General features: G+C 45.1%; 1 protein-coding gene across 5 annotated transcripts in view; it reads right to left on the minus strand.

Annotated features, from left to right (window-relative positions):
• The window catches only part of LOC142571563 (uncharacterized), a 127,199-nt gene that overhangs the window by 91,674 nt on the left and 16,659 nt on the right, over window positions 1-18,866 (minus strand). For all 5 annotated transcript variants that reach the window (XM_075680030.1, XM_075680028.1, XM_075680026.1 and 2 more), the window contains exons 5-9: window positions 18,577-18,658; window positions 16,931-17,246; window positions 12,980-13,104; window positions 4,824-5,085; window positions 1,446-1,666 (exon numbers count right to left, since the gene is read on the minus strand). In XM_075680030.1, coding sequence (XP_075536145.1) covers window positions 1,446-1,666; window positions 4,824-5,085; window positions 12,980-13,104; window positions 16,931-17,246; window positions 18,577-18,658 — 1,006 coding nt within the window. The remainder of the gene's footprint in view (window positions 1-1,445; window positions 1,667-4,823; window positions 5,086-12,979; window positions 13,105-16,930; window positions 17,247-18,576; window positions 18,659-18,866) is intronic.

Genomic DNA, 18,866 nt, shown 5'->3' on the forward strand with positions numbered 1-18,866 from the left:
TACACCCCTTGAAGATGCATTACCAACAAGCCCACACTGCAACCCTTATGTGGTCTGGTCTGCTTCATGATAGCACTTGGACCTAGAAAGGCATCCTTGAACTGCTTCACACATCGCATGAGCAGATCTTTCCCGCCGTTGCACTCAACTTTATTTCGCAGCAAGCAAAGCATGCTTCTTGCTTCAGCTGATGTCAGCACCTCTCGAGGTCTTTCGTTGTCGCCGTCTTTGCTGTACCCTCCGTTTGCAGCCGTTCCAGCGATTGCAGTGACAGTAAATTCACCTGGCACATCCTGCCCGCATAGCACGTACTCGTGAATGCTCACGTCGCTTTCTGTGGCACCATTCGTGGTAAGTTTGTGCCGTGTGCATTGCATAAGACACTATGCAACGGACACAGCACGGACTTACCACGAATGGTGCCACAGAAAGCGACGTGAGCATTCATGAGTACGCGCTATGTGGGCAGGATGTAGCGGAACACACGCGGCAGATGCATTTATCTGCCGCGTGCATTTATTCGTTTATGCATAGATGCATTTATTTTACCCTGCACAGAATAAAACTAAAATCGAAATCACACCGCCGATGGTAAATCACGTGCATTGCATAAAGCAAACGAAACTAACTGCGTCAAGGGTGCCATTTTGCAGGGCCTGCCTGCCTCTGTGCACGTCTCTCCTGTCACAAGACGTGCCACACGGTTGCTTGAGAAAGCTGTTATGCCGCAAGGTTCCAACTTGACATTCGGGGAAAGTGTCTGCTTTGTGGTAGGTGTGGCAGCCTCACACGAAGCTTGTTAAACATTCTGGTGATGGAGTTTTTGTTCCGCTCTCAGACAAGATTTCGAGATATCTGCAATTCGGCCCAAAAATACTTCTAATGAAGGGCGATAAATGCATGGCACATATGAGAAATAGTTTGATGCTGTGCAATATTTCGACCAAGCCAATTTTTCGAGATATGCGAGTTTGAGTTAATGAAGTATCATGGTAGTTATAAGTGGGTTCGGCAATAGTAGATATTTGATTCGATTTGGCAATATTCGAGTATTCGCTCACCCTTATCAGTAACAGCACCTACAGATCACCACTGATATTACAAATCTCAAACAGCACTGTCAGCACTTGAAACAGTTCACAGGCAAAAGGAAATTAGCCATTTTTGATATATCTAAACTGTGCTTGAAGGAACCTTTTACAAACTATGTTCATCATAACAATCCACCTACTTCTGCCTCAAATGAAGCTACGATTTAGCGCCCCCAGCAATGATGCGAAAGGTGTATAAGGAATATTTTAGTCCTCCTCTTAGGTTCGTCACAAGGCGTATTTTAGTGAAGTTTAATACATTGCTCCGGCCTGCAAAATGAGCAAAGAAGCCAACCAGCAAGACCACAGACTGACTCTGCTTGCGGCACCAAGCTGTGAGTCCTCGACACTTACGGGTGGGAAGTGCTGGGGCGGCAGGTTTGGTCGGGCTACATGTGGTGGTGGTTGCTGCGATGGATGGAGCAGGGCAGCCGACACAAAGGGCTCTGTGCGCAGCACAAGGGGTGGCCCTCCCTGTGACACAAATGGAGGCCGCAGGAAAGGCTCCGGCTGCTGGTTCCCGAAAAGGGGTGGTCCCCGTGCATTCTGAAAGGGCTGAATGCCCAGGTGTGCTCCTGCATTGACACACGAGGGGCAGACTGATGAGTTTTGCACAATGAATATCATATTTGTATGAGTGCAATGTAAATACAATTGAGCCTTAATTTAATGAAGCCGATGAAAAGTAATTACTTCATTCAATTGACAACCTCGTTAAATTTTAGAAGTTTTCTAAATAGCGTAATACTTATTCAAAAGCAATGAGTATGCAATTCTCTCCTACATGCACAGTTATTGCAGTTAGTATAGACGGCATGCTTCTTGAGCATGTCCTCTGTTCTTGGGAGCTGGCATATCTTACATACAGGCCAATAACAAGAGAGTTTTAGCATGTCAAGTATAGCCACCTGGTGGCGCATAACTCAACCAATTACAAAGCTAATATTGCAGTAACCAAGCACCGCATTTTTGCAGGTATAAGCCACATCAAAATTTCAAACAAATTATCAGTAAAGTGGGGGTGCAGGTTATACACAAATTTCACCTTGAAGTGTGGCTTTACGGCAACGCTCGTCCCACTGCCGTGAAGCCACACCTCAAGGCAAGGTTCTCCACCATTCAAAATTTCGTTATCTCCTTGGGAACGCCACCCTCTCTACACCCCTGCGTGTTGAAGCTCCCTTCTCCCCTCTTTGATGGTCACCAATTCGCCTTCTCTTTATGGCTAGCCATCTTGCGTATAGTAGTTAGGGAATAGCACAAGCAGTGCCAGCAAACTTGTACATCGCCAGTTCTCCTGGTGCTTGCTCGGTCCAAGCAAAGCACTTTGTGATGCAGCAGTGAGCCAAAGCACTGGTTGGATTTTTGCCTCCGTCACGTTTGCTCCGTCGCCGTTGCCAGTGCAAGGGCTTCTCCATCTGCACTTTCAACCGCTGTTGTGCGAGTCGTGGTTGCTACATTATAAGTAAGCTCGACTGTAATGTCAGATTGAATCCTGTGTATTGAAGACATGTGCAGTAGTTGGCTGTAAAAACAGCGACTGGCATATTAAGGAACAAAATGAACCTGTGTAGTCAAGTTCGCGGACCTTGTTGCAACTGTCTGCACGTGTTATCGGCACTTAGAGATGTAGGGCTTTCTTCGAGGATACAGAAATTTGCTCATCCGCCGGCATTGTACCGTTAACCTTCAAAGAAAGGTGTGAATACCGCTGCTTCCTGTCATAGTATGCTTCATGCACAGTATCTACACACATCTACCGCAACTGGTATGGAATCTTTTGCCCACTTTATCGCCAACGTGTCAATAAGTGAATGGGTGCACACTTGAATATATGCGCACCATGTACGCACAATAAATGACAGACTGCACCGATAGTGCATGTATGGCCGAAGCTGAATGTTTCGTAACAGTCCACAAGGGTAAGAGAGTTACTAGCGATAATACATCTTTGCTAAAAAGTGTTACATATTACGTATTACGGTTACGTTTCAAGCCTTGCGCACAGCAAGAGCGAATTTATTGGAACTAAGTATACCTGTGAGCGATTAAGCAGAAAGAATCAGATAGTGACTGCATCAAGGAAATTTACCGAGTCAGGAATGTGACAAGCCGCTGCTTCAAAATATTTGCCAAATAAAGAACGAAAAGCAAAGCACACTAATCATGATTCAATTCATGAGCGCGAAGTTTAGATAGCTTGTAATACATATTTAGCCTTGCTTTTAAAACAAGAACCGCGCACTGCTCGTGCCGTTCGGACGTAATTTAATTAGCTTCCAAAGCACTTTTGCATGTTCTCTGAAGTTGTGGCCAAAGCTTCATGTCGTCCACCCAGCCACCGCCTGCGATATCTCCTGAAACAAAGGTTTCGCGAGATATCGCCGCACTGGTGTCATACACACCCATTGTAAATGCAGCGCCAACGGAGGCAGCTGAGGCAAGCAATGGACGCGTCACCACGTGATCAAACATGGCAGGGTCCATGGGATCGCCGCAAAAGGGTCCATATGGAACATGATGCGGTTCTACTTCGGCAGTCGCTCATGTCGAGCAGCGTGCGACTTGACAGGTGCGTTTGCAAGCAGCCGCTTGTAATTCAATCATTTGACCATCTGCATCCGCGCAAGTTTTCATTTATTGCCTCGGTATTCCTTTGCAGCGGCAGTGAAATTTTGTTACATTGAAATTACAAACACACTACGTTTATTTAAGTTCTAAATCTATGTTGTTCTAAAGACAAGAGGTTATGTAAAGAATTTCGTTATATCGAGGTTTAACTGTACTACATTATACTACAGGAAGAGAGAGGGCACCTCTCTCTTCAAATGCATGAAAAAATGTGGTTATAACTCCAAGTCAGCATGCGTAATGTAACTGTACTCATTTACGATAGTGCCCTTTAGCATACCGCGACACACACAGGTATTGCGGTAATACCCATCGTGGAACACCTGCAATATCTGTACTACAAGTCCCAGGTTTCACTTGGACCCATATGGCAGTAGTGGATCAGTTATCAATCTATCCTGAAATGTAGTAAGTAACAGGCATGCAATATTCTGCACGGAGGCACGACAAGGGCATGTGGCTTGGAGCTGGCATACTTGCAGTGAGGCAGCATGGAAAGGCACTGCTTCTGAGAATCAGCCCATTGAACCTATACTCCCAGAATGAAAGATCCTATTTCAGTTCGATATTTTTGTGCAGCTGCGCTCACAAACTTTCGTCTCACTCTAAGTGCGCCTAAACTGTGGGCAAACCAGAGCCCCTCGCTACTGAGTGCTTGAACACCCAGTGGCTGAGTGTGCTTTATAGGGGAAATTTTGCCAGCACCGTGAAATGATTACAAATTCAATACAAAATCATACACATATTCTTAGATTAACAGAAACAAATTCTAAGGACCATGTTTGCTCCTGCATAGCCAGCGACATATTTGATTTGCTTTGAATATTCGACAATATTTTAACCTACTTTTCAAATAAAATGTGGATATTCAAGATATAACATTCAATGGTATTAGAAATTTTTGAAGATTCACACATCCCTACAAATAATTTAGCAAAATCAGGTTTCATTAAATCTACATTTGACTCAACACCACACTCAAGCATTACTTAGAGTTGGCACATGCAGGAGCCTGAAAACTTTTTTTGCTACTGATTTCTTGGACAATTCAGGATGGCAGCGCCGACGGGCAAAGACTTAATGGAGGGGGTCTCTACATACCTTCATTTTGCACGCCAGGTCCCAGTCCGGCGGCACCGTTGCGGAACTGGGGGTTCACAAAGATCTTGCCTCGTGGCCCCTCTGCACTGGCCACATTTCCTTGGTGAAAAGCTCGCTGGGGTGGAGACTGCGCGCCAAATCGCACGAGGCCTGGACCGTGCATGGCAAAGGGCGGCGCCACCCACGGCTCAATATGTTGTGCAGCGCCACGGTAGCCACCTCGTGGAGCCCCGCCACCTCGTGGAGCCCCATTGCCTCCTCTCTGTGGCATTCAAGATGGCAAGATGAACTGTGAGTAGGGTTTCGTGTTTCGGTTATTTTTCCTAAAATTCAGGGGTCATTTCCTGATATTTATATTTTTCTCTTTGAATCAGTGTTTTTCAGTGTCTAATTCCAATGCCAGAGAGAAATCAGAGTTTATTGGGGTGGAAAAAACCACATACGCCACTGGAAAAGAAGAAGTCTTGCAGTACCTACTTAAAAACACGATGTGCCCCACAAACAGAAGAGGGTAGGGCAACGCGTTGGTGTTGCGGTTGTTTTTTCCGCTCTGGGAAAGCTAGCAAAGCTTTGCAAGTTTGCTTCCAAAGCCAGGCATGGCTGCTGTATTGCGAAACACAGGAAGGGTTTAGTGCCCTGCATCCCTAGTGTGGTACAGTCAACGACTGAATTTTCGGACGCTCAAATTTTCGGACATGCCTGATATTTCGGACATCTTCGCGGCACCGCCACGAGCCCCATAGAATCAATGTATAAGGACATCTGAAGTTTCGGACGCTCGAACCCCCCGCCGTCCAATTTTCCGGACTTTTTGAAGCGACGGAAGGCCCTTTGGCTCCTCGCGCAGCGCCCTTGCGAAGGAAATCGACTTGCAGCCGAAGCATATCACTGCTTTGAACTACAACTAGCCTAATCTAGTCATGACACACTGATTTGGTCTGGCCACGCTGGCTATGTTCATCGCCGCAAATGGCCGCACTTCCGCTTCCGGCGGAGTTTCCGGAGCTGCGCTATTTCGTTTGTTTGCGCAGGCCACGTTTTGGCTAGCGTGGTGTGTGGTTGTGCTGTTGTGTCAAGTGTGCTCTGCGACGCTAGGCCAAGGTGCTTCGACGCTCGTCAGCGAACTCCACTGTTCACAACTTGAGGATTTCGCTGGCCTTCGATGGCCCCCAGCCCGTGTTCGTCGTCCTCGCCGATGACATCGAAGCGCGGAAAGCAGTACCGTACCCACGGAAATAACTTTTGAACAGTTTTTTGAAGCTGACAACGAGCTCAACTTCTGCACAGAACTGACTGACGAGGGAATAGTCCGTCAGGTTGTGGGGGATTCAGAAGACTCCGATGTTGAAAATGAGGAGTCAATGCCTGCGCCGCCTACAAGCGCCGAGTTGACGCAAGCACTTTGACTTTTTCATCGGTGTACAATGCTGACATGACCCTTGCTCAGATCGAGGCGAATATGATCGCATGCAACCGGAACGCCATCCAAACAACAATCAACAAGTTCTTCAAGCCACTGCAGCAATAACACTGGCTGCCCGACGATGCACATGTACATAATAAACCGGCAGTCGGCTGCATACAGAGTTTTTGAACGCCTCTTTTTATAGCACCTTCATTGATGCTTTGGCAGGGTTTCGGAAGATTGGTACTTCGCCCTTTACCTCTAGATCTGAGAAAAAAAGAAAAAAAGGTGAGATTTTTTGCATGCATTCATTTTTTCGGACTGCCTGAATTTTCGGACATTTTTACGTTCCCTAGAGGGTCCGAAAAATCGGTCGTTGACTGTATATGTGATTCTTCTCACTTGTGGAAAAACGTACGTGGGACAGACAGTAAGGTGCTCAAATGAGCGTCTCAGGGAGCACCATAATAATGTGTGCAACAAGGTACAGGGCCATCTGGGTATTCATTGCTGCGACCACAGGTGTAAGCCCTACTTGGAAAAACGCGAAGTGCTAGCTAAACATAGTTCACCGCTGACACGTGAAATCATTCAGGCAGACGTCATTCGGAAGTTTGATAGCTCATTCGTCAGTTCTCCTTCGATTGCACTTTCATTTCCGGAAATGCCGCACCTTGACAGGGTTTGAATGGCAAGCATTGCAAATGATAGCACTCTATATACAGTCAAACCTCGGTATATTGAACACGGATATATCAAATTATTGCGTATATCAAACACTTTCTATATTGCCTGGAAAATCGCATACAGATTTAATTTTGGTAAATGGCCATGTTTGTCAAAACATTTTTTGTTTTTTGTTTATTTGTTTTTTGTCGCTATTGCCCTGCTCCCCTGAGTATCTTCCTGTATATATTCCATTGTTAAGGGAATAAACGATAGTTGCAAGTAGCGCTCTGTGGTGTATGTTTCTCTTCTGTGTGTCTTGTCAAAATGTTGCGCAATCCAACCTCTAATATGCTATACCAACACGCCCAGTCGTCAACCTTGGCAAGGTAATTGGAGATCGCAGGGAGAGGCCTTCATCCTGCAGTGGACATAAAACAGGCTGCTGCTGATGATGATGAATTATAATTTGCGATACTTCGCTCAGCAGCCGGAGAACAGTAACCCGATTTTAACAGTCACTTGTGAAAAATTTGGTTACCGTATCTATCTGCATAATGATCACACTTTTTTGTCAAGAAAATTTACGCAAATTGACGTGATCATTACGCAGAATTTCCTGTGAAAAGAAAAAAAACATTTTTTTCCATCCCGCGCTTGCTGCGAGATGACAACAGTTCGGGACACCACAACAAAAATGGTGGCCGGTGGAGTAAGCCGAACGCGTTTTTTTTTTTCCTTCTCGCGAGTACATTACGCACATCGAAACAGTTTATTCCGTATCAGTAACGAATAATATTGTAAATATCGGCAAGTTTACGACAATAACGTAGCCATGTCCACCTTGAGGGGACAGAAACAGAGGTGGGCGCGCTTAGCTGCCAGTGACATAGAAACACATGGCGGGCATGCTGCAGAAACTGCGACATTTGTCTTCACTACTATCCTAATATGGTACGTTTCCGCTGAGAGTGGGCGAATATCGTAGCTGTGTTACAAGTGTAGGCGTATGAATAGGGTACACTGCTAACGTATCAGTGTAAACGTGGCCACTATCGTCGCTCGCGATTTGTTGCGTGCCCACGAGTTCAGGCTAGAAGAATAAAAACCGCCTTTTACCATTACACAGCCTACAAATAATAAAGCCAAGGTAAGTTTGGTTGTAGTTTCTTTTTTTCATGGAAGTGCAGAAAGTGATGAAAGGAATGAAATGAAGCATCTGCTTAATAATGTTTGGTGCGTGCAGACCGTTTGGTATGTCTACAAGAGTCATTCGTGTAGCATTCAACAGACGTTAAGTGCGATCATCATTAGCTAGGGTTGGCACACGACATATCACTGCGACAAGTTCGGGATGAGATCAACATGGGAGTGTGATCATTATGCGAGTAAATACAGTAGTTTTGCTATTCAAAAATACCGAATAGTATGTTTTTGAATACGAATAAAATATTACACACCAACTATTCATATTCAAACTTCGATATTCACCTATCCTATAGAAAATACATTATTAAAGCTAGAACCCTCTATACTCTGTTGGTAAATTCAGTTTTCCTTCAGCTGCACCAACATTACACCAACATGACACGTCCAGGTAAATTATTTACTTCACACTAGCTTACATTAGAGTGTTTCAAAACACCTACATTCTTAAAATACTATTCACAGTTATAGCGAGAATTTTAGTGACTTTTTCTGTCTCACTTCAGTGACGCTTCCTCAAATGTTGGCAACACTAGAATGGTTGATAATGTATGAGTGAAAACCAGATCTGTCGATGACAAAGATAACTTTCACTGACACATTTTTCAGTCTTTATTACTGCAATGGCAATCGGGTAATCCACAAGGGAGGAGAACTTTACAGTATATGTGGCACCTCGGCCTGCTCAGAGTATGCATTCTCCGCCCAGACGTGATCATGAACTTCCACATAACCTCCAATGAATATTTTCCAACAAATCAACATGTCATTAACACATTAAATAAAAGGACTAGTCATCGTTTATTGGTCTGTGGCCGCTAAAGCGGCATCTACCTAACCTCCCTCCCACCTGCACTGTGCACCGACTCGCTCCGCTCCCCTTGGAAGGAACCCTCCGTGTTGGGCTTCGTTGTAAAGCATACGAAAAACTAATGCAAGGGAAAATTATATGCAGGTTTATAGTAGTGCAGCTGTCATTGTTGGCGTGGCATCAATGCGGACAGAGTAGTGGCGGCAGAGAAATCCCAGGTGGCACAAACTGCAAAGATCACTTTCCAATATTATATATATATATATATACACACAGTCGAACCTCGATATAACGAACCTCAATTTAACGAAATTCTCGAAATAACGCACTTTTTATTTTTCCCAATCTCTGCCCCATTGAAAACCATGTATTTTTTTTCGCGATTTAACGAGGTCACTTTATACTATACTTCCGATTTAACGAAGTCCTTGCGCACCGCACGCACACGCACCAGGAGCCTCCTTGACAGGCAGACAATAACTTTAGCCGGGCATACAGCAATTTGCGTGCACCCTTTAATGCTCAAATTTTCCCGGCGCGCATTAATACGTGGAGCAGAGCGTGCCGCTGCGCCATCTATTATGCACGTATGAAACCCGCAGCGGACGCGCTCCTGTAGTGCTAGCCGGAGTGCTTCAGAAGTTCCGGAACGCGTCACGCTATGACGTCACCGGCCTGTTGGAACAGGAAAGCGCCAATTGGAAGTAAATTTACGAACAGCGGTCGTTGGGCATGTTTTCTTAGTTGGTTACCATATTTACACGATTGTAAGTCGACCAATTTTTTAAAATTTGAAAGTCTGAAGTTGGGGTGGGGGGAGGGGGTGGACTAACAATCGAAACCAAAACATGGCCCCGCCAAAAAAGCGAGACCAACGGGAGCTACAACATAGTTACAATTTTATGTTTGCTCTATAGCCCTACCCGTATCTTTTCGCTATCCCGCGTGTTTGTTTGCTTTTCGGAAGGGTTTTTCAACATTTTTGAGAGTTTTACAGTGCATGCAACACTCATGGGGGGGGGGGGGGGGGGCGGAGGTGTCTATGATGGAAGCGCCGCTGTTCCCATTTGCGGCGGCACCCTCAGAACGGTGGCGCTTGCGGGGAGTATCAGTAGTTCATGGAGGAGCAGACACCGCTCGCGGGTTTCGTTCTCTGTTGAAAGGCATTGGCATTGGTTTGGCGCGTTCCACTTGACTGCCGGCTACGGGCTACTTCTATGCTTCCCCAGTCGTCACGAGTGCTCCAGGCCCACTAATCGTTCGGCACTCATTCACAGCAGCGTTCAAGAGGGCTGCCATCCTTTACGCAGAAGAAACAAATCACAAACGGGTGGTGCGAGAGTGGCGACTGCAGAGAAGCGAAATTTTCACCTGTGACGACAAGTGAGAAATTTCCCACGTGCCGAAGTCTGGACGCTTTCCGGAGCTGTAGGCTAAGCTTGCGGCATACGTCGCTGAAATGCGTCATCGGTCCCTGCCAGTGAAGTGCGACATGGTCATGAAACAAGCCCGCACTTTTGCCTTAATTTTAAGGCCCTGCTCCGCCGTGAGTGCAATGACGGTGACGAAAGTATGGCGTATATAACAGATGTCCTTGACTCGTGGCAGCTGCTCTGCTCTGCGCTCTTAAAAAGCGGCAGATGAAGCTGACGGAGTTCTTCGCTTCCACCTGAGTTGCATAGAATTGCTCTGTGGGAAGTTAAATAAAATATTCCAGCGTTCATGAATCAACGTCGTCATTGCTTTACTGAGCGCAGTATCATCCGATGGCAGCGAGCGTTAAGCGCTCTAATGGTAAGTCGTGGCCTCATGGATCCACCAAGTTAATACTACTTCCAATTTTCTTGTAAAGAATGTTCAAGTTGATAGCTCTGGTATGTGCATAATTATTTTTTTTTTCTTTGCGCCACAGGTTGCCATGTCTTCGTGAAAGGAAATTTTTTTTTTTTTTAGTGATGACAAATCATGATGATGATGGCTCTGATGGCCACATCTAGTGGCAGCTATGAGCACTAGGCGCAGCGCTTGCTGCAGACCTCTTCACAGTATGCGTAATGGAGAAAAATGCGTTCGTACCCGCTGGCTATCGGGCATCACGCTCTTGGTTGTGTTATTAGTTCCGGGGTTTATTGGTTATCTTTGTAATTTTGCTATCTACAAGGTGCCATACGCCAGGAGCGTTCCAAGAACCTGCATCTTTATTTGGACTGCTGAAACATGCGAACCTTGACACAACGAAACTCGCGATTTAATGAAATTTTCGGCTGCAAATTGGACTTCGTTATATCGAGGTTCGACTGTGTGTGTGTGTGTGTGTGTGTGTGTGTGTGTGTGTGTGTGTGTGTGTGTGTATATATATACAGCCGCCGACCGATTTTCCGGACTCCAAAAATTTGGACATGCCCGATTATTCGGTCAGCTTCGCGGCACCGCCCCATTCTCCCCATAGACCATAATGTATTACAACTGCCGAAAGTTCTGACACCTTGCAACCTCTCGTCTGATTTTTCGGACACTCCTTGAGTCAACTCGGTCAAGAGCACCATGCACAGACTCTGACCGGTGCATGGTTTGACTTGCTGAACGCCATTTTTGAACGGAACTTCCTTGCAGCCCCACGAAGTGGCGCTACTGGAAATCCCCGCTCATCATCATCGTTTCTGCCTGGTTCGATAAAGTGGCTCTGCAGCAGTTTTGGTTTCAGCTTGTCAGGACAATCCAGCAGCTGATTTGTTTCTTCGCGCACGACGCTGCGAGCAGGCCACGTTTTTTCGTTTTTGTGACTGGTGCCGGCACGGTGGTGCTTGCTTTGTGTGCTGTGTCAAGGTTTCGGTGATCCAACGCGGCATATGGAAACATCGCGTCAAGTCTCGAATGGCACCGACAGTGTTCGCACCGACTGCGCTGGAGAATGCCGGCAAGCGGGTGCCGGGAGGCCTAAGATTTATTGCCTTCCGATGTGCTCCCTACTGATGCGGAAAATATTCTGCCGAGACCTGCGCAGTGGTTGCATTGCGACTCCGGACACCGTCTCATTTGACAGTTCCACAGGTGTTGACACTGCTGTGCTGACGTGCGCAGAGCTCGACGACGGCGAGATCATTCGTCAGGTTTCTGCTGCACCGCCGGACGATGACTCTTGAGTCGGAAGATCACGCACCATGTGCTACGCTGCCGTCGCATGCGGAGCGTGTACAAGCAGTGACTGTGCTTTCAGCCGCCTATAGTGACTGTACGACCCTCTCCGAGATTCAGGCTTATCTGATTGCGCGTAAACGGAACAGCGTGCAATGGCGCATTCACGATTTCTTTAAGCCTACTGCCGAGCCCGAATAAGTGCGTGGAAATAAAGGATTCCATTTTTTTTTCTTAATCTGCTTTTTCGGACACCTGTTTATTCAGACATTTCCGCAGTCCCCGTGAGGTCCGAATAAACGGTCGGCGACTGTACACACACACACACACACACACACACACACACACACACACACACACACACACACACACACACACACACACACACACACACACACACACACACACACCACACACACGTATATATATATATAGAGAGAGAGAGAGTTGCCCTCCCACTTGAAAAACAGTTGGTACGCCAATGCTGACAGCACACTGAGTTAAAGGAGGGTATGAATTGCAGAACAAGGAGCCTGCAAAATGGTGTGAAACTACAAAATCCACCTACTATAAGTGAAATGAACCCACTGAAAATTGAATGATGCACCTGAATTGGGCCACTAATGCATTTTGGGGGAACGGAAGAACGCAAGTGCAACTAGAGGGAAAGAAAACGCTACTTGGTGCACATTAAGCTCTCAGGAATGTCATAGTTTAGGCCACTTGGCAAAGCATGCTTATGAAAGGCAGCATAGAGTCTTGCGAGCAAGTATAATAATGACTATTTTTTTATTTCTGAGACCACTAATAGTCAGCCCTGATATAGTATTCATATTCACTCTTATGTTCTACTGATACAGCTGTGATAGTTTTCCTTAGGCTAAGTCCAGGTAGCAGATGTTTAGTTGTTGCTACCCCTGTGACCAGCCTCACCTTGTTATTGTGACCTCTAAAGTTGCCACCACGGCCCCGTCCACGCCGGTTGGGTTGCCGCCTATCATCTTCTCGACTAAGGTAGGCATCAATCTTGGCTGCGTCCTCCTGACTGATGACTGCATCTGCAGGGAGTGGAACATGGATAAGTATACGTTAAAATAAGTCATTCAGTGCCATGTTATTTCTTTCCATCTTGGCAAGGTCTAGAGCATAACTCAATTATTGTAAGCAAAAATAAAAAGTAAAAAAAAATAAAGAAACAAAAGAGAGAATCTATTTCAGATCCTAAATTTTGTAAGCAGGCAAGTTTTCATATTTTCTTTTTTGCATTGTAAGACTTTGTTAATTTGTAATTCATGGGGCCAATAAAAAATTCCTAAATTAACCAAATGTCAAATTATCGAGGGTACTAAGAGAATAATAAACAAATGCTTAATACATCAACAAATTTTATTTAGCGAATCAATCAGCAAATCCTGCATCTACTTTGCACAATAGTAGTTTGGAAGCTGCAATTCTCGTCATTTTGTGACTGATAAGTGGTCGCAGTGGCGAAGGTCTCGTGACTTTATTCTCACTGCGGCCGTGTCTTCCAAACCAATGTCTTCATCTAAGACATGCTTCTCGCCACTTCGCACACATCCTGATTATTTTTTCACCAGTAAGCTGGTCGGCAATGGATCACCCATCTTTCATGGTGTAATCAGCAAAATGCAAAATGTTCTCCATTTCTTGATGTCAAAAAGCACAGAAATTCAGAAGTGTAAGATCGCAAGAACTTCTGCAAATACCTTTTCTTGGGCTTTGATAGCACCATGGCATCAAACACACGAGGTTTCTAACTTTACATGGTGCACCGCACACACGGCCTAGCCAACACTAATCATACACACAAACAGCAGGAACAATGCACCATGGAGGAAGGCATGCATGAAATGCAAGAGCTACATTGGCTCTGGCTTCGGTCGGCTTACTAGGCACCGCAGTTGGCTGCTTAGTCGATGTTACTATAGTGCCTAGAATATACTGGCTAGTGTGCCGTCCGCGGCCTCCCGGGTGGCACCAAATGCAATGAATGTCGGCGGCTGCTGCTAGGGGCGCTGCAGTGCAGGTGGGTGCCACGGCACCATCCGGTCTTCGTAGCCCGCCGTGTTTCCACAGCATCGGCAAGCGGGCTGCTGCGCTTTTTGTTTTTATTAAGCTGTAGCAGCAGCACAGTTCAAATGTGGGCAGCTGATTTATAAATCAGGGCTTGTTTTGATTACAACAGGCTTCTCTAGCGCTTGTCGCTTGCACGAAAAGCGTGTGCTAGCTCAGCTGGGCTTCGAGCGGGGAACTCAATGTGTTTCTATGCTGGCGAAGAGAAAACGTAATTTTTAAGGCAAATGCCTTGATCTCCATGTTCCAAGGCCGTGTTGTGAGGTACAGAACATATCACACAATCCAAGGAAGGCCAGAAACGAACCAAAGCATGTCCAGCCGTGTATAAGAGATGCTAATCATTAGCAAATTTCATTATTGATTATAGTGATTGGATTAAGGGGGATTACGCTGAATTAGAGGGATTAAGGTGTATTAATTAAGGAGGATTAGGGTGGATGAAGGAGGACTAGAGTGAATTAGAGTAGGCTTTACAAGGCGTTCGCCTTCGTACGTGTCTCTTCGGCGATAGCTAAGGACACTTGTTTTTTTATTCTAGCGATGATTGCAACGTAATTTTTTAAGGGTAAGTTTTAGGTAACATTTTTCATTCTAATAAAGAAAAGGAATTCTAAGGTTACGTTACTGTTCTATCGATGTTATATTAATGCATAACCATTCAAAACCGCTGTAACCGATCATCTTTTGAAATGACTTTAATTTCTCTGTTCTTTCTTTTTATTTTATTTGCTGCTATTTCTGCCTATTATCTTATTGTTGTCCTCATAGGTTTGAATGTTTTTGATTGTTTGTAAACCATGTACCCATCTCCTTATAATTCCCATTGGGCCCCGAGGATAGGATAATAAGCAAAAAAAAAAAAAAAAAATTGCCTGTAAAATGGACTGCACGTGGTGTTCCGTGTACTATACATTTTTTTATACTTGGTAAATACGTGCAGATTTCTTTTTATGTCTGATATACATGAACAAAAATAGGAAACAGATCTTTCATTAAAGTGTAACAAAGATTTTATTTATGCGTAACAACAGTCAAACGCAGGCATATAAGACAGCCCTAGACGAGATAATGCACACATACATGAAGAAAATATATCGCGCAGTGATGCAGTTTAAGGAGCTTCTGCCGTTGCCTTTGCGCTTCCCTCTCTTTGTTGATGCCTTTTACAAAAAAACCGAAACCTCAAGAAAATAAAGAAGTTTGCAAGCGCTGTCAAAGCTGGCTTTTCATGCTCTGGGCACCCTACTTGGGGAAAGGCCAGCTGTCTGCAGCTGACCTGAAAAATCAGCTACACTCGCTACATGTAACTTGTTTCTGCTGAAGAACACAGTAAAAGCATCTTCCACAGCCTTCACAGCAGTTGACAACATCTGGAAGATAGACAAGCAAGGCCTCCATTGTCAAAATGGGAAGTGCAATAATGAAGCAGCGTCGTTACTAGCTTCAGCTTTACTTACGCAAAGGAAGCCTGTACAATTTGGTCAAGAATTTTGGGCAGTGATCTTTCGTGCAACATAACCTGCAGTATAGAAGATCAAAGCACTACTGCTCATTTTTTCTTGTTTTTTTCCCCCTGGTACTCAGGAAAAGTAAGCTGAATGCTTAGCATACTCAGGGAATATCGTGGGTATAGCTTAGGGTTTCAGGTGTGGTCACGATGGAAGAATACTTCCACCGTGGGCGTGTTTTATCGCGGGGAATCTCGTGGACAACGTCATTCACGGTGATAGAGAACGAGCGCTCGACTAAGCTGTTTTCGAAATGTTTTTCACAAACCGCAGCAGTTGGTGCCGGCCTTCTGTCCGTTCTCCTGATCATTCTTGCCCATTCTGCTGCCGGTTCGTATCAGATGGTAGAGTGAACAAGGATACACGCCCTTTGTTCGAGCGGTAACCGCTTCTACACAACGGCACAAAGCAGGTCTTCTCCTTGCACTGTTTCTATAGCTTCGGCATTTTTTCACCGCCGCCGCATAGTTCTCGCAATGACAGGCACACGAACATAACAGCCACGCACTCACTCTTTGACAACACCAAGAACAAGCACGCAACGCTGCTATAACACTGAAAACGCAAACACAGAAACCGACGCAACAGCTGCGAAACTGATATGCGAAGTAGACAACACGCGCAGTCTGCACCCACCCGTGTGGCAGCGACCTCTGCCGGCCATAGTGGGCATTCATTGCAGGCGGCGCCACACTCGTCCATTGAAAAGAGCTGGTGCACGGCACACTAGCCAGTGTATTCTAGGCACTATAATGATACCGATGGCGCTAGTGCAGTCATTGTTGGTTATGCTGATGATTACGATGCGGCTGCAGATTCCGCAGTGCCGGTTTCGCAAAAGCCATTATTCGACAACTTTTCGGTAGACATAAGACAGTGAAAGTTCAGTAAAAAATCGGTAGTCTCCCGGGCGAATTGGGAGGGTTGGCAGGTATGCATATGTTAATAATTCGTTAATAACTGAGATTTAGCATGTTCAGTTGCACAGTGGGTAATGATGAACACTGAAATGCTATGTTTCAGATTCATTTTGACTACCTGAAATTATTTGAGAAACACCAAATCAAAGTATACTACACAGGCATTTTTGTAATCTGTTGCCTTTGAATGCAGCTGCTGCAGCCAGGGACGAAATATGGGACCTCGTGCTCAGCCACTGTTTACCAGTAAGTAATGTGTAGCGTTTGGCAGGACCAAGTGAGACATCGCAAGAAACGGCTGGCACTGAATGCAAGCCCTTTGTATCCGACAATGCAAGAACCCAAAGAATGGTGCTCACCCAGGGAATCGGGTATGGCCTGCCGCCGCTTCGATGACACAGTGGCGATCATGGTGCCTGCACGCCTCTCAGTCTGGAAACGGCCTCTGCGCCCCCCTTCCTCCTCCTCTTCCTCTTCATCTTCTAGACGTCTAAGGGACTCCCTCTCATCAGAGGCGGCACGGGACAGACTTGGAGAAGAGGGCGGCTCGCTGACCAGTGACGGTATGGGCTCCTCTGGTTTCTCACTGGGAGCTGGCGCTGCATTCTGGGCTGCCTTCTGTGGCCGGTTTGGTGGTCGAAGGCGCTGGGAACGAGGCTGCAGACTTGACAAACTCTGCAAGTTTGTGAAGTCCCAATGCTTAACTGCTGGATACATAGCACGACATGGATTAAGAATGTCTAGCTGTTAAAACCAGTGGAGAAGTTAGAAATGGCAATCAAGAAATTAGAAATGGCAGTGCGTGATAGGTACACACTTGTAGCACACTGACTAAGCACTGCAGGAAAACAAGACGTTTCATGACTTACCGTCTTGTTTTCCTCCTTGTTTTCTTTTTGCCCTTCATCACTCAGTAAAACACTTATCTTTTACTATAAGTGCATGGATTTCATGCTGCACAACAGTCAAGGCAGCAAATTAAAGCGGCAACAGCTACATGAGCAATATACAAAGAAAGAGCCTCATTTGTTAAGACTGATCAGATTGTGCCAACAAAGCATATGATAGTGCTAAAGGTTCACTGGCGTCTGGCACTGTGGTCATTGCAGTGTGTTCTTTAAACACTGTGGACGAAAAGATAACTTGTCACTGGTGGGAGCTGAACCCATAACTAAGGTAAGCTATCTTTTCATCCACTTTTGCTTTTACTTTTCTTTATTATTTTCTACATTTCAATTTAAACCACGGCTAATTACCTCTATGAATTCCTTGGCATCATTGCCTGTTGGCTTTACATGACAATGATTACTAAAAATCGAGCCCTTCGGTTTCCCTTCTTTTTCATTCATTGCTGATATCATTTAAAAATAATGTTGCCTAGTAAACCAAAGCCCAAATTTTGTGCTTGGTTGGGGAAGTGCTAGGAACAGTGGAGGCTAGGATCGACGACACCTTCTGTCGAAGATATATTTTTCGACACCCCCCATTGTCAAATATGACTGACAGGTGCAGTGGTCATTTTATAAGGTGAATGGCATTACTCACCGAAGAATTACAACAGCAATGTTTAACGTGTCAAAAAACTGTCAACCAAATTGGTTAAGTTTTGCGGGCCCGGTAAGAAAAGAGTTAAAAGTTCCTACACCAGCTTGCTAAGATGAATTATTCTGAAGGCATCTGCTCAAGCTTAGTTAATTTTTTACCCAAAAGATGGCCTAGAGTGTATTCTAAGGGAGCCAAATACATAATTTAAGAAGTTTTGCGAACTTTTACTGAACTGTAATAGGGCAAATTGACAAAACACTTTGAAATCCAATCCATGATGTAACACTAGTGTTGCAGTGCAAAATTCAAACCGTGGAAGGTTGGCCTCTCTTTTCTTGTCTAGCAATCAAGATCTCACTGTGAACTCAGCAACAATAGAGTTTCGAAAGAACACATTATCAGCCTAAACTGATATAGTGTTTCTGTTTAGTGCCCCTTTAATAATAAATTCTGGATTTACCTCAAGATCTTCATTATCTTGAATCAGGGAATCAAAGTCTGGGTCTATATCAACATCCAGCACATCTCCATCATCGTTGGTTCTGATGAAGAAAGTAAGAATCACTATAAGAACACTTAAACAGCAGCACAGAACTCTGGACATGTGCTATAAAAGAGTGGAACATTTAACAGTAAGCAAATAACTATAAATATAGAATGTGATCACAACATAACACAAAATGTCATGCTCAGGACTATCCATGTTACGTCACAAAAGCTGACTGCATATAAGGCACAAGCTCACTGATG

This window comes from Dermacentor variabilis, chromosome 2 (assembly GCF_050947875.1).
Source record: "Dermacentor variabilis isolate Ectoservices chromosome 2, ASM5094787v1, whole genome shotgun sequence".
NCBI lineage: Eukaryota > Metazoa > Arthropoda > Arachnida > Ixodida > Ixodidae > Dermacentor > Dermacentor variabilis.